General features: G+C 34.6%; 2 protein-coding genes across 2 annotated transcripts; both read left to right on the forward strand.

The window, feature by feature from the left end:
• On the forward strand, positions 1-9,356 carry LOC100366709 (putative ATP-dependent RNA helicase DDX28). Its single transcript, XM_085494137.1, has 15 exons — positions 1-121; positions 742-912; positions 1,783-2,058; positions 2,401-2,538; positions 2,668-2,725; positions 3,360-3,502; positions 3,694-3,762; positions 3,957-4,038; positions 4,372-4,478; positions 4,825-4,923; positions 5,470-5,566; positions 5,879-6,030; positions 6,655-6,747; positions 7,129-7,281; positions 7,501-9,356. Exons 1-15 carry the CDS (start codon positions 62-64, stop codon positions 7,603-7,605), a joined length of 1,803 nt encoding a protein of 600 aa, XP_085350263.1. The 5' UTR covers positions 1-61; the 3' UTR covers positions 7,606-9,356.
• A 1,649-nt stretch (positions 9,357-11,005) lies between these two features.
• On the forward strand, positions 11,006-14,771 carry LOC100370460 (tRNA (guanine(37)-N(1))-methyltransferase-like). The gene is made up of 3 exons (XM_002735173.4): positions 11,006-11,701; positions 13,322-14,119; positions 14,489-14,771. The coding sequence occupies exons 1-3, from the start codon at positions 11,071-11,073 to the stop codon at positions 14,563-14,565; spliced, it is 1,506 nt and encodes a 501-aa protein (XP_002735219.2). The 5' UTR covers positions 11,006-11,070; the 3' UTR covers positions 14,566-14,771.
• Positions 14,772-15,486: the final 715 nt, after the last annotated feature.

Here is a 15,486-nt window from a genome sequence, read left to right on the forward strand (position 1 = left end):
TCCGGTACTGCACTAAAACGAGGCTAGAGGTATTTCCCGAAACGAAAACGAGGCAGTAAACATGGCTATCCCCATGAAAAGCATGCTGTGTCGAAATGGGAATTTGTTCTCACGTTATGTAGTAAGTCTGAGATTTTATTTCAACAAATAAACCTTCTGTTGGATGTCTTCAAAGGCTTGATATAAAAAGTGATGAATGCGTATTGTGTGTCATGCAGCCCACGATAAGGACACCTTTTTTTATGTGACGGGTTGTCAATAATAAAATGTTTGGGAGGGGAGATACTGGTAGTCTCTGATAATTATCTGATAATTATCGAGTTTTTTTTTCAGATCGACATTAGCCAGGCCTGGAGTTGGCTCATTGTCAAGATTTCTGAAATCGGGAATTCTTTGATAATGTGTTGCACGATACGAATAGTATCCTTTCATGGCTCAGGGTTTTTATTAATATTTAGTGTAGGGAGTTCAGTTTATTGAAGTAGGGAGGAAACTGTCATTCTCCAATTGAATTATTAATTTCGCATTTTTAAAGTAGTCAGAAAATAAATTTAATCTCCGGGCAATTTCATATTTCATATAGTGTAATTAATTATAGCATTATTTATTTAGACACAGAAAAGCAGTCAAGTGTCACTAAATATACATGACAAAATAAAAGTGAAAAAAGTAAATAAAAAATCTGCATTTATTCAATATAAATTGATTATTATTACATTTTGTTGATCTTGTTATTTGCAGAGAGATTGCAGGAAGGCTGAGAGCTTGTCAGATCATTGTTGTCAATGCTTGCTGTTGAAAAGCAGGCCCCCGAATGCAGTAAACTTGACAGCCGTTCGTTGTCTGTACTCCATTAGTGCAACCCAATATTTTCGTATGTTATCATACAACAGATTTACTACTCCCACGTCAGTAAGTTATTATATGTGTTATTATATACCTTGACTTTAGTTATGTACCGGTATGTGATTCAGAACAAGAATATTCTGAATATTTTGAGGTCCAATAAAGTACTTTTCTTTCTGAGAGTAAATTTCACATGTAGACAGATATCAGGCAATTACCATGGTGAGAGAATAAAATGTTTATTTCTTGGCTATAGTTTTATCAATGAAAATTTATGATAACCAGTGTAGTATACCGGGTAATACGTAGATGCATTCATACAACCAAATATGGGCCTGCATATATATCTTGACATATGTGGACATATTACATATTTAAGTTCATTACTATAGTTGTATGCTTGATCTCAGAATGTAATATTATTTAATCAGTTAACAAATATGCTGAATTAGATTTGTTTGTTTTTTTTTTTTAGTAATATAAACTTTCAGTAATGCTGAGGTTTAATACATTGTTATGTTATCCAAAAAAGATAACAAACACAATCATATGATTCTTAGATACCGCTGTATTTGGCAAATAGACCCTAGATGCAAATGGGCACTGGTATATTGTTGTTGAGAGATAGAGCCACACAACTTTTTTTTTGAAATGACGAGAGGTAGTGAAACATTTTTGATGAGTAAAAACAAGTCTTGTGGTTTTTAAAGTTCATTGCATCAAATATGCTGAGTAATTTAAATGCATTAAGGAAACATCACACAAAGCTGATAGATGAATGACTAGGAAAGTCACGATCCTGGCAAGTAGGCAGGATAAACTGTTTTCTTCTTTTCTCAAGAATCAAACCTACAATCTCTCTGGATGTGGACAAGCACAGAATATGTAAAAGTGATCATCTAATTTTGTTTTTTCTTACTCACATTTCATTAACAGCCTTTATGTTCAATGCCTGAAGAAAACATAATCCGTATTCCCACTAAGATTGCCAAGAAGATTGAAACAGATATGAAGATGAAAGGAAGGATAAGATTCCGTGGAAGGGTTTTTACTGGGCAACCTGGTAAACAAATAATCGCTGCTAAAAGAACAGAATACAGCCACTATGTGAATCAGCACTTCAATAAGTTCAAACCCACTAGGTTGGCTTCACAGGGATGGAAACACAGCCGATCTTGTGGAGATCATTTCACAATAAATAATACAAGAGGGGTAATTACATTATATTTAGTTCGAAGGGACAGCCACTAACTTTTTTGATTTTGATTCAGAAGTATACTTTGATGTAATATGACAATTATTGTCAGTTTATATTATATGTTAAACTAGTGACTTTGATCTCTCAGTCTTGGTATCATTGATAGATTTCTTTTCCTGGCCCTAATCAAGTTGATCACCTAGTCCATGTCACTAACTATTAAATTAATCCATGTCCCTGACTAATAAATTACAGTTCCATTCATCCATATCAGTATTTCAGTGTATACAATCTATTAATTCAAAACAAATATATCAATTTCTTTATGCCAACTACTTAATATTTTTGTTCTACAGAATCCTGCTTTTCCTAAGAAATCAGACCAGGGTTCAGAGCATAATGAGTCAGTGACAAGTTTTAGTGATTTCCATCTCCATGAATCATTGATAAATGGACTGGCCAGCATGGAAATTGAACAACCAACTAATGTGCAGGTGAGGGCACAGTGTTTCAGTAGAGCAAACAGAAATACAAATAAGTTGCAGATTTATAGACATCTCTTATGAATATCTACTGTGTAGAAAGATGTATTCTTTATTAACTTCTGTTGTTTATATTTTCAGATCTTAACAATTCCTCAAGTTATGAGAGGACACAATGTCCTATGTGCAGCTGAGACAGGTATGTGGTCAGTTTATACTCTTGTACGTAAGCTTATGTACAGTGATTCAATATGGGAAAGGGTATGCCTTCATACTATGTAACAATTCTATTAAGGTCCTATGTGTGCCTCCCTTCAGTCCCATACCATTTCTATTTCATCTCTGCATAATGACAATGCTTAATGGCATAATTGTGTACTCCATTGTGTTTTGAATTTAGATCAACATTTAATACTGTCTATGGCCATTTCCTTATGTTCCAATATGGCCGACTGGTAGCCACGTTTTAGTCTGACCATTATTCAAAGTATAGTATATCATAGGATGCATGCATCATATTTTGTTATTTGCTAAGATCAGCTTGCAATCTGTCAGTTATTTATGTTTAAATGTACAACTATTATAATGTTAATATGAAAACAATGTATGGGAAGTATTATAAAAGTTGAAGGTGCTGAATGTACCCCTTTAATCTGAATTTGTTCTCTCCAATTAGGCCTAAAAAACAAATTGAAACTCGCACATATTTTAATTTTGTATATATAGTTGAGCATTGTACATTTTTTTGAAAAATGCATAAATCTTAAAATAGTCTGTAACATGCATATTATTAATAGTTATGCTGATTCTGAATTGTGTTACCCTAATGACAGGTAGTGGTAAAACATTATCATATCTACTGCCTATGCTACACCAGATGAAGACAGAGACAGAGAAGCTTGGTATGAAATCAGCCGTGGGTTTACCAAGAGCTTTAGTATTGTTACCAGCCAGAGAACTGGCAGAGCAAGTGTTGGTGAGTTGACATGACAAACTATACTGTGTTGCATTGTCAACATTTTTGTATTTTGAAATATTTGATGTAAAATTTCCCATTTCTTGATTGATATCAAAGTTGGTCATTTGACTTGAAATCCAGCCATGTTGATTCATTTGTTCATATATATTGATGATTGATGATTCTCTTCTTTCTGTGTATACATGGAGGCTGTTGCTAGGAGATTGAGCAAATTTACTGAATTGTCAGCAAACATAGTGGAAGGTGGAAGAAGACATGTAAGTACTATCAGTAATTTTAACAATCTTAATGTCAATCCTGGCAAATAAAAAAATGATTGTATATTTACTGTAATATAACAATTTTAAGTTTTAGTATACAACTTGGCTATATATTGGTGATATTTTTTTTTTGCCCCATCATATGATTTCGAGTTTGCATTTGACATTATGTATGTATTTATTTGTGATAGAAAACTTTACATAGTACAAGTGATTCTCCATTGGATCTGATGGTAGCTACTCCTGGAGCATTGTTGAAATGTGTTACATCAGGTGGGTTTAATTTTTGGCCCTGTGTTAAATATCATCCAAATAATAAGAATGACAATTGTGTGTGTGTGCCGATTCAATTTACAACTTTTTTTATTTATTTATTTATTAATTTCTTTTATATTATGTATTTAATTTTTTTTTTTAATCGTGAAAAATTTAGCAACCAGAAAAAGATTTTGAAGCATTATGCTAAAAAAGTAAAAAAAAACAAAAAACAATTCCAAACAAAACATCTAATTTCAATCAGATTACATGAAATGTTGTTGATATCTGCTATTGTATTGATTCAGAAAAAAGGTTTCTATGGTATTTACATTGTTTTTCATTTCTTAGGATGGATTCACATGGACAATGTACGTTATGTAGTGATAGATGAAATCGACACAATGTTAGATGACAGTTTTCGAACCATGACATTGAACTTACTAAAACGAATATCTGTGAGTAATTCTCACTTTGTTTATTGTACTCATATCACTTTAAGGTTTGGGGGATTATTATGAGAGATGGTTTTTGGGTGGGGCTGGGGTGAGCCAGGGGCTGAGGAGTTTCCATGATTTGAATTTGTGTCTGGTGATCACCACAATATAGTTTCGGAGTGAAGTGAAAAAAATACTATGCCCCGGGTGAGAACAACTGAGAGAAAATAATCAACAAACACAAATTCTCACAAAATGAACCCGTATGAATATGGTATTGTTTATTACAAAATAACTACCGCTAATGCAGTGAAATATGTCAGGCGTTTTACTTCATGTAGTTCTTAAATGCTGTATTTTTTTCTAGATCAGGCACAGTGCGGATAACACAGAGAATGCTCAGGTCATCATGATTGGAGCCACCATGCCAAAAAATGCAGAAGAAATGTTGGACAATGTTGTGGAGGTATGAGTCGTCATAGTAATCCTAATTATTATCTATCTAGCATTGAAAATAATATGTTTCAGTCAGACATCTTCTTTAATTGGAAAATGTGTGTTGTATTTACATCATATTGGAATGCTGTTTAACATTGGTCACAGCTATGTGTCAGTTGATACTATAACACAACTGTGTTGTTCTTTGTAATAATCTCATAGTAAGTTTGAAAATTAATACATGTGATACTCGGCTTCATCCAGTATATGTACATATTCACTGTTCTTATCTACATATGAAAATGTCAGTAGCAAAAACTGACTTGATCTTAAGACAGACTGATACTAGTTTTCAGTTTTCATGACCAATATAAAACAACACTGTATCTCTGAATTGGCGGATGAGCATTCAGAAATTGCATATAAAATCAGAGTACTGTCTGTTTCCACATGTGCATTTATAATTTTATTTCTAAACTGATCATGATAGTCTGAATACAAAAACTTCTAAAATCATTGACGTACATTAATTGTTTCTATTTTATTTTCAACCCTTATAATTTACTTACTACAGGATGGATCTCTGGTTACCGTGAAAACAACTCATTTACATCATCTGATGCCACACATACCTCAAAAGTTCATCAGAATCCATAGCAAAGATAAAGCAGGTTGGAAAATAAGAGTAGATAAATGACAGACTTTTATTAAACACTTGGAATGAATGATTTAAATAGAAATTGATTGGATTTCTTGATTTAATTGATTCATGTATTCAGCAAGTAAGACTATTTGTTTCAATGTTCCATCTTTTGCTAAATTGGTTGGATAAAGCCAACCATGTGATCCAAATTGTAGTGCATTCTGGGTAGTTTACAAAATTATTAATGTTATACAATTGTATTAAATTACGAAACATGGATTTCTATTTTATAAATATTTTTTCTTCATGTTTTTTACCATTACTATTTTTTTCTTTGCAGGAAAGACTTTGGAGCTTGTGAAAAGAGATGTTAAATGTAAAATTCCAGTTGTTGTGTTTTGTAATAAAATAGATTCCTGTAATTGGTTATATCAGTTTTTGAAAGAGAACAACGTGTCTGCACTGAAATTGAATGGTGGAATGAATCACAAGGTATTAATTAATATGGCATGATCATGTACCAGTATATTTTACCGGTATATACTGTAATTTCCAGTGCATATTTTGAACCTAATATAAGTATAGTTAATCATACCTTATAGACATGCTTTTTTAAGCCCAAATTTATGGCTCAAGGCCGAGTGATATTTACAAGATAGTGACTATGAGTGTGGCTTTTACATTTGAAACAGCATTGCTACAAGGTGCAATTTATGATTAATCTGATGAAACATGAAATAAATGCACACAGAGCTTTGCACCGTTGCTGTCAGTGTCAGTGTAAGGGTATATTTGCATATAATCAAATAAAATGCCGCCCTCATTACTGGGGTGTTTCATTGATTGATAGCTTTTGTTCTGCTGGGGTAAAGTCATGCTCTATCGTTGAAATTGTAAACTTTGACTAACATTGTTGAGATGATAGGGCATTAAGAATTTGATAAATTTGGTATATCTGTATTTCTGCATATACTTAATTAGCATTTTACACGTGCTGAATATTTCACAGTTTGTAAAATTTGAACTTATTTGCCTTTCCCTGACACCTGTTGCCTAAAAACAAATATACTTATAAATAAAAATACAAATATAACTTTTTTTATTTTTATTTTACAGGAAAGGTATGGTTTGTTTCAGCAGTTCCAGAAGGGCATACAAAATGTATTGGTTTGTACTGATATCGGCTCCAGAGGTCTAGATACCATTAGGGTAGGTCATATTATTTATTTCTGACACTGAACAAGTATATTTTTAACACTAGCATACATTTGTATATTATTGTAGTAGTCTTCACAATATCAACAACAGGTGAACAATGTAATTGTGCCTTCATCATCAAAATATTCACTGTTACACTTATTGTTTAGATACTGAAAATTAAATCCAAAATGTAAATTGATTAAAAATGATTTAATTTTCTAATGAAATAGTCTATACCTTGTTTATATGCAAAATTTCAATCAGTTATTTATCTTATAACGTCCTCCTCAATATTCCTAAATATTGTATCTCATTCAATGTATTGGACTCTTTTTGTAAAGATATATTGCCCTATTGAATGCTCTAACCTAATAGTTATTTACTTTGTAGGCACAACATGTCATTAACTTTGATTTCCCGCATGGCATGTCAGATTACATTCATCGTGCTGGTAGAGTGGGTCGAGTTGGAAGTCAAACATCAGGTCATGTGACCAGTTTAATTGTACACAAATGGGATGTTGATTTAGTTCATAAAATTGAGGTTAGTCTTTTTTCGTGGTGGTGATTTGTATATTGTAACATTTTTACATGTGAACCCAAAAAGTGAATCGTTCATGCTAGTCTATGCACTTAAAAAAAATAACAAATATTATGAATCCAATGCCAATACGAATTGAACTTTTTTGGACCCTTTCATAATGTTTGGTTACATTGTACTATACATATCCTGACACAATTATTTTGTTTTAATTCTTTGTAGCGATCTGTCAGGATGAGAGAGGTCCTACCAAATGTAGATGCCAATATCAAGGCAAAGCTGCTGAGAATCTCACAGGCACAAGTTTTAGAGGATGAACTGTTTTAGAATCCTTAAAATTGATGTTGCTTTTACCAGTGTGTCTATTTGATGTTGCACCTATTCCTGTATGTGTGGTCACTGCTCTGCTGATTTGCAAAATTTGTTTCACAACCAGTTAAAACTTTCATTAATCTGTGTCCGGGCCTGAAAGAAGATAGTAGTTTATAACTCTGGTCACATTTTGACTGATTGTTGAAAATGACCATTTTTAAAAATGTTGATGAAAATTGCGCATAAACTTTTAACTGTATATAAACCATAAAACATAATATATTGTCTAGGTTTGGCTACATGTGCTTACTACAAAAGAGCACATTCATTAGGCAGTAATTTTGCCAAACATTATAATCTACAGTGCAAACTGCTTACACTGCATGTCACTGGCATTGTCACTTGTGGACTGAAATTCTAAATCGATTTGTACTACTTTTTATAAATTTTCCTGATATTTCATCATTGTTACTCGTATTATTTTAGTAATAGCGATGACAAATCAGGAGAAAAAATAATAAAAATTAGTGCCGATTGATTTATTGGGACAATAGTAGTTCTGACTGTTGCTCTTCATATAAAAAAAGTAAATCAAATTTAGAAATTATTATAAATGTTGAAATTGTAGTTTGAATATTATTCCTTTCCAAAAATGTATATACCAGGTTTTACTTGTATGTTCTAAAAAAAAATGTTTTTAGTTTGATATGCAAAGTGTTCATTAATATGCAGTATAAAATTATCCAAAGTGCTCTTCATATAAGTGTACACGCCACAAGCATGCTAAATTTCAAAAATAGACAATAGTGTTTCTGGAGTTCCATCAAAGTTGAAGGTGTTTTCATCCCTAGATGTAAATCAGTGCGTTTGAACGAAATGAGTAGAGCTTGTTATGTATGTACAAAATTAAATAAAAGGGTAGGGTTAAAACAGCTAAAATATGAAATAGTGGAGTTGCTTTCCCTTGTTCACCTTTTTTTGAAATCAAACTTGATAAACAATGTTGACAAACATGACAATTGTGTTCAAGTCTAGTACAATAGGACGGTAAAACAATATAGCGAGACGACATACTGGCATTTGTACTATCATATGAATGACATTGTCATCTCGGTGACATAAAAAAACTACAGAGCCATATAATGTGACCCTTTCCAGCAAGGTACAAACTCTGTCGTGAAATCTACAAGCTACTGTTTGATAAGGCAAGACAGTGCAGTAGCTAATCCATTAATATGGTAATATGAGGGTTTGGCCATCTGCTTGAAAGTTAGATTATTTAAATTTGTGTTCGAAAACTTAACACATAATTGTCTATGTGAGAAATTGTTGTCCTAATAACCTGCCTTATTTGGGTGTTCTGTAATGGAAATGTTTCTGGTGGCCTTTTCTGAAAAGAGATGGCTGATAATAATAATAATGTGGATGTGAAAGCTGTTGGTAACCCCTGATTGGTGGTGGTACAAGCTACTATAAAATAATTTAGTTTTACCAGGGAGCTGTAATGAATGTTGCAAGTGCCATTCTCGCGTGCATACACGTAAGCGTGTTCTCGTGTTACAAAACTTACATCATATGTGAGAATAGTTTTAAAGCGTATTGACAAATAACTTCGCATCATTAGTGTAACCCACCGTGTGTACTTTGGTTTGGCCATTATTTTTGGCCGAGAGGCTTATATATCGTAAAGCAAATATGGTCCCTTTTACTGGGTGATATGTTTGTTATTCTAATTTTACGCAATAAAAACATGTTTTTCATTTAAATCTGCGCAACCTATTTTGTTCACCAGTACCACACTACCCCACGACCAAAAATAACGGACCAGTCGCAAATGTGATAAAAGTCGCATACTAGTATTGTAAATATTGCAGCGTTTTGAAGAGTGATAGTATTGAACCAGGAGGCTGTCTCATTACAGCTCCATGATTGAACACGCACCAACTGAGTATGGCTGCCTTGTAGAACCAGATCGTTTCCAGGATTGCACCACGGTATGTCGGATGCATTAGAGAGAATCAGCTACACACGTTTTATGTGAATGCACACAGCCACGCTCAAGTTTGTTTGCGTTGACGTTACGACTCGTGCGAACGTGTAAGCGTAAACAGATGCGCTATCGATAAAACGCCATTACTTGAAACGTCTGGGTACTTAGGACAACGATTACCAAATATTATCAATATACTATATATCGATTTCACGTGTAGACAGTTTATTCCACTTGCTGCGAATGTGTGCATTTATTTTCATTTCGGGACAGAAAAGTGTATATACTGGGTGATTTGTTAATGTCAGCTGTATATTGGATTGCATTCATGTTTATTGTTCTACTGCATCGTCGGCAAGTCGAGTGGACGCCCATATTATAGAAACCACGCCCACTTCTGAGAGGCCACGCCCAAATTGTAACTCGATTGAATCTTGGACGTACCATGGAGGTAAATTGCCTCCATGGACGTTACCTCCATGGACGTACTAATCTCTAGTACGTCCATGATTGAATTAACAGTTAACAGAACTTACGAGTTACGGGCAATATTTTTGTCGAACGACCACATTCAGTAACTCGCCTATACAAATTTTATATTTTGTTTAAAGCCCTTTGTCAATTACAGCATTATACGGCATAATCTCATTTTTGAAGATCTATTTTCATTAAAGGCTGTGCTCGTCGCGCCACACATGCGCCAGATATGGTTCTCATACAATAAAGATTGCGATTTTATATGTTGCGCACACCAACATGTAAAAACCGAGAGGTTACCAAAGATTGGAAAGTATCGAAGGAGTCGCCGGCGATAATTAGTACAAGTGGTGCCCAGGCCAAAACTCGTACTTGTGATTTCATTAGAAAATCGCATTGGATTGTGGGAAAATCAATGTTTATCAACACAAATGTCGTACTTGGGCGGCGCGACGACTACCATCTTTTAAGCGTGGTGTCGACCAAAAAGAGAACGACAAGCCAGTGCGATTTTTTAAACTAATGCTGAATTCCACGGCTTACATACGCCGTATAACCCACAAACGTTCACACGACACCATATCTTACAATATCTCTATTCACAATCTGTAAAAACTACGAAGTTCCACCACGGTTACTAACACTAGTACTCTCAGTTTACATTGTAACCACTGTCACACATTGCCAATGAATAAATGATACTCAATTTTTTTGCAAATATTATTTTATTTTCAGACAATAATTACGGGATGTCTCGACGTCGTTGTCAATGCGGATAACAATGCCACTCGTACTGTATCATTTCACCCCCTAGACCTAGTACTATTTCGGATTAGTTCTAATCACACTTACCACTCGCACTATGTCCATACACCCCCGGAAAATAATGGCTTCACCTTATACCGTAATGGGGCAGTATCCGCGTTCACGACATCGCGATCTCACTTACTTACGGCAGCATGTGTATGCTCTCTCGGCTGTGTGGTGTTATTTTCGATTAGACTCTGGTTGTGATGCTGTTTACCACGGGCAAGGCCTGTCTTCGACTTGTGATCAAAATTCAACGCAACTGCATTGATCGTGCCATCATTAAATTCCGAAATCCCGTGTTACCAAGCGCTGAACGGTTGTGTCGCCTGTGTCAAACCAGCTTACAGCACCAACTCAGTAACATCGACCGCATGTTTAGCCCACCGGACACCGTGCGCGGTATGAGAGTACTCGACAGGGAGGCATTCAAACTCACCGTCAAAGTGCCTGCCCTGAAGATAAACAAACGAATAATATCACAACTTATACGATCCAAATGTTTCGACGAATACATTCTGAAACGGAAGCGGTGTCATATCAAGATCATGAGAGATGTCCCAAACGAAGAGAACAAGTTTTGGTTGTTGGATCCGGAAAAAGTGACCGATATGAACTCATTTAGTGAAGAAACGCGACAGATCTTGAAGGATAACAGCGTTGAAGAAAAACTATACGAGTATGATCTTGAAATTCGTTACAAGGAATGGTCTGCGGATGAAATATTGAGATCTGTGATGCCCCATGACATTGAGGTCATCAGTAGTTTCAGTAGGTTGGGTCATATTGCACACATGAATCTCAGGGATGAACAAATGCAATACAAGAAAATTATAGGTAGGAAATGTGTCCACCAAATCCTATTTGATTTATTTCATCTGTGCAGTAATAATCTTTTTGTAGTTTATTCAAGCACCAATCTCCTCCACTACCGGTACATTATAAGTTGGATTATCTATTTTTGTTTAAACGTTCTCTGAATTATACATACCGGTAGTTTAGTTGTCTTTTAGTTTGTTCATGTAGCAGACCTTGTTCCATTTACATAATTAGGTTGTCCCTTTTAGTAGCTTATTCATGCACCAACCTCATCCATTTACATATTTGGGTAGTGTCAGTTGGGTGTATTGTAAAGTGTTTTTTGCCACAAATTGTTTGAGATTTGATATTTTGAGGCCGGAATTAAATTTCACAAAAATCATGTCGTCAAATTAATGAAAATTCATCTCTTCTGTTTTTCTGTGTCAGATTTTAAAAATAGTAATAGACCTTATTCGCTAATGGCCGCCAAGATGAGAGCGAGAAAGCGACATGTGACATGGTTTTGCTGTCCCAAACAGTGTTCCATTCTTTGCTGCTATAGCAACCACTTTTACCATGGTTACATGGGTCAGAGGAATAGTGGATGCTGTATCGGTATTCAATAGAGTGAAATGCTATTTTGGTGGCAAAATAAGTCACATGGCTATCTTGATTTCTATGATTTCTTGGCAACCATTTAAAAATAAGGTAATAGACATGCCATGCATGTATTACAAGAGGCAAACACAAAGTTACATTTGGCTACTGAAATCAAACCTGGAAAAATATTAGAATCAAAATTTGACATTGAGGCCACTTCAAGTTTTAGCATTGTAAATCACAAGGAAACTATCAGTCACTTTTACATCATTTAAATAGTCCCAAGTCTCTCACTTTTAAATCAAGAACAAAATTGTGTTGTAGAAAGGAATAACATTAGTACCAACATGTATATCCTGGATTTTACATGATAAGGCGCCCTCTGTGTCAAATGTTATGAATTCTTTCTTTTTTGGCCATTCATGGTTTGAATAAATGAGTGTATACAATCAGAGGTACATTACTTGGGGTTTGTAACTACGGTGACATGATACCAAGATCCCGTCACAATCTCGCTCTCGCATAAGCGTTCCAACTCGGGGGGAAAAAATGCGAATGCGCATGCCCGAGGTAACTAGGATACTGGGATGTCCAGGTGGATCAAAATAGCTGCCCACAATATGACGGATTACGAGAACTATGTTTTCTGTACATTTTCGATGTATTACATTTTTCACTATGATAGTGACAAGAAAAGTTTATTTTTTTCATTACAAACATTGAACATTGATGTGCGTCATGTCAGAAGGTCGTAGCCTCAGTCTCGCTATCTACGAGAAGAGACTTGAATGGGATCTTGACATGATGTCACCATACAGTACTATGCGAGTTGCAAACCCCAAGTAATGTACCTCTGATACAATAAATGAAGCATGGGGCAATGTTTCAGTGTCAACAAATATCCATTGTTGTTTATGTTTTACACTTTGATGATTGGATCTAAAAGATTATACTCAGAAACATTTAGCTTTTATCTTTTTAGGAAGCTAAACAGTTTAACTTGTAACACCATTTACACTTTATATAACATGTTGGTTTTTGAAATTTATTTTATAGGACAAGTTATACTGGATAAGAATCCAGGGTTGAAGATGGTGGTAAACAAAGTGAATACAATCGACAACGAGTTTCGTTTCTTCCAGATGGAACTCATGGCTGGAGAGGAAACCAGCATGGTGACATCTACGAAAGAAAACCACTGTACTTTTGAATTTGATTTTTCCAAAGTTTATTGGAATTCCAGACTGTCTACTGAGCATGATCGTATTGTTAGTATGCTTCAAAAGGGTGATGTTATCTATGATGTGTTCGCCGGTGTAGGACCCTTTGCTGTTCCAGCTGCTAAAAAGGGATGCAAAGTACTTGCAAATGACCTGAATCCTGAATCATTCAAATGGCTGCAGCGGAACGTTAAGTTGAACAAAGTCAACAATAGAGTTCAATGCTTTAATTTAGATGGCCGAGAATTCATAAAAGTTGTTTTTAAAGACAACTACCTCAAACACATAAAGGAGAAATCAAAAGAAGCAAATGATGATGCAACATACCACATCATAATGAACTTGCCAGCTTTAGCTACAGAATTCCTGGATGCATTCAAGGGTCTTTTTTCGGATGTTTCAGATGAGGAGAGAAGTCAACTAAAATTACCCATGGTGCATTGTCACTGTTTTTCTAAATCTGATGATCCAGTGCGTGATTCACGAGAGAGAATTGAGAGAATTTTGGGAAGCACTATTATGAATGCATCTATCCATGATGTCAGGGATGTGGCTCCCAATAAAGAGATGCTGTGTGTGTCATTCAAAGTTCCTGCCGAGGTCCTCTTTTTATTACCAAGTGATGTTGATGAAGGTATGCTTGTCAACAGAACATAAAAAAAATTAGTTAAAAAAACAAAAAATATTGTAATTGCATAACAATAGACATCTACCGATATCCTAGTATAATGTTGCTTGAATATTTGTGTTTGGTCCCTGTTGTAAAACGTTGACTTTTCGTCCGTATGATCACACAAGATGAATAACATGCACTGCCAAATTTAATTAACTGCCATATTTGTTTGCACCAATATTTTGATTTTGGGTTGCTCACAAAAGCTGTGGAGTGTGGAATTTAATCATTTTCACAATTTTGTGTTTGGCTTATACTTTTCTCCCAGTACAACGTTCCTCACCTTCCCTGTAGTAATAATTGAATAATGTTTACTTTTTTTTTCTGCAGAAAAAGACAATACAACATCTCCAAACTATGCCAGCGAACCAGCTGCCAAGAAGCTGTGTATTGACAGTGAATTGTAAAAGTGGAACTGATATCCAAATCATAATGACAAAAATTATTATCAAGCATTACGATTCAGCAGTTTTTGGTGAAGAGAAGGACATTTTATTTGACTCTGCATCTGTCTGAGTGTTGCATCAGACTGGTTCCTTTTATTGGTTTATAATGGTGGTTAATAAAATGCAATACTCATGAATGAATAAAAAATAAAATAATATTTTGTATATATGAGGCATTATGGTTTATGTTTATATAACAATCATTTATTAAAGCTTTATTGGGGTGCTGTGATTATTCTATGAGGTGGTATGAATTCACAGAAAATATGTCCAATAATGTTGGTGTTTGTTATAACTATTTAAAGGGCGGTGATCGTCGTGTCACGTCCTGTTCGATATGGGACTCATAGCGACGTATACAACGCGTGTAAAATACATTGTTTATTTACATGAAATTCGAACACGTGCTGCGTGACGACCACCGTGCTTTAAATTAGCTGTTAATCAGCCAATTTTAACCATTTTCACTTGATTCTCATGTACTATTTAATGAAACTTGGTACATGGAACCCTGGTATATTGTGCAGACCTGATTAGTTTTTTTTTTTTTTGAAGTCTTGTGCATATTAATTACATAATTTGCATATTAATTAGCCAATTTTAAGCCTTTTATTTTTTTCTAAAGAGCCATTCAATGAATCTTGTTACACTGATGCTCTATGATAATACACATATCTGATAAGTTTTTGAAATTTTACTTCTCAAGTACCATTCAACAGATTTTTATGAAACTTGATACATAGATGCTCTAAGATAATGATTAGTTTTTGGTTGAAATCAATGTGATTGTTTCAGATGACTATATGGTCATGTGATAATATGCATAACTATATTATCTTAAGTACTGTTGCAGATAGGGATATGCAACTGGTGCTATAATTG

This window comes from Saccoglossus kowalevskii, chromosome 2 (assembly GCF_978046115.1).
Source record: "Saccoglossus kowalevskii chromosome 2, keSacKowa6.1, whole genome shotgun sequence".
Lineage (NCBI taxonomy): Eukaryota > Metazoa > Hemichordata > Enteropneusta > Harrimaniidae > Saccoglossus > Saccoglossus kowalevskii.

Bases quoted from the DNA above. Each gene is read 5' to 3' on its own strand.
- LOC100366709 (XM_085494137.1), top strand. From the start codon at position 62: ATGGCTATCCCCATGAAAAGCATGCTGTGTCGAAATGGGAATTTGTTC. The intron at 4,924-5,469 runs GTATGAGTCGTC...TACTTACTACAG, and splicing joins TGTTGGACAATGTTGTGGAG to GATGGATCTCTGGTTACCGT. The intron at 5,567-5,878 runs GTTGGAAAATAA...TTTTCTTTGCAG, and splicing joins CCATAGCAAAGATAAAGCAG to GAAAGACTTTGGAGCTTGTG.
- LOC100370460 (XM_002735173.4), top strand. From the start codon at position 11,071: ATGCTGTTTACCACGGGCAAGGCCTGTCTTCGACTTGTGATCAAAATT. The intron at 11,702-13,321 runs GTAGGAAATGTG...TTTATTTTATAG, and splicing joins GCAATACAAGAAAATTATAG to GACAAGTTATACTGGATAAG. The intron at 14,120-14,488 runs GTATGCTTGTCA...TTTTTTCTGCAG, and splicing joins ACCAAGTGATGTTGATGAAG to AAAAAGACAATACAACATCT.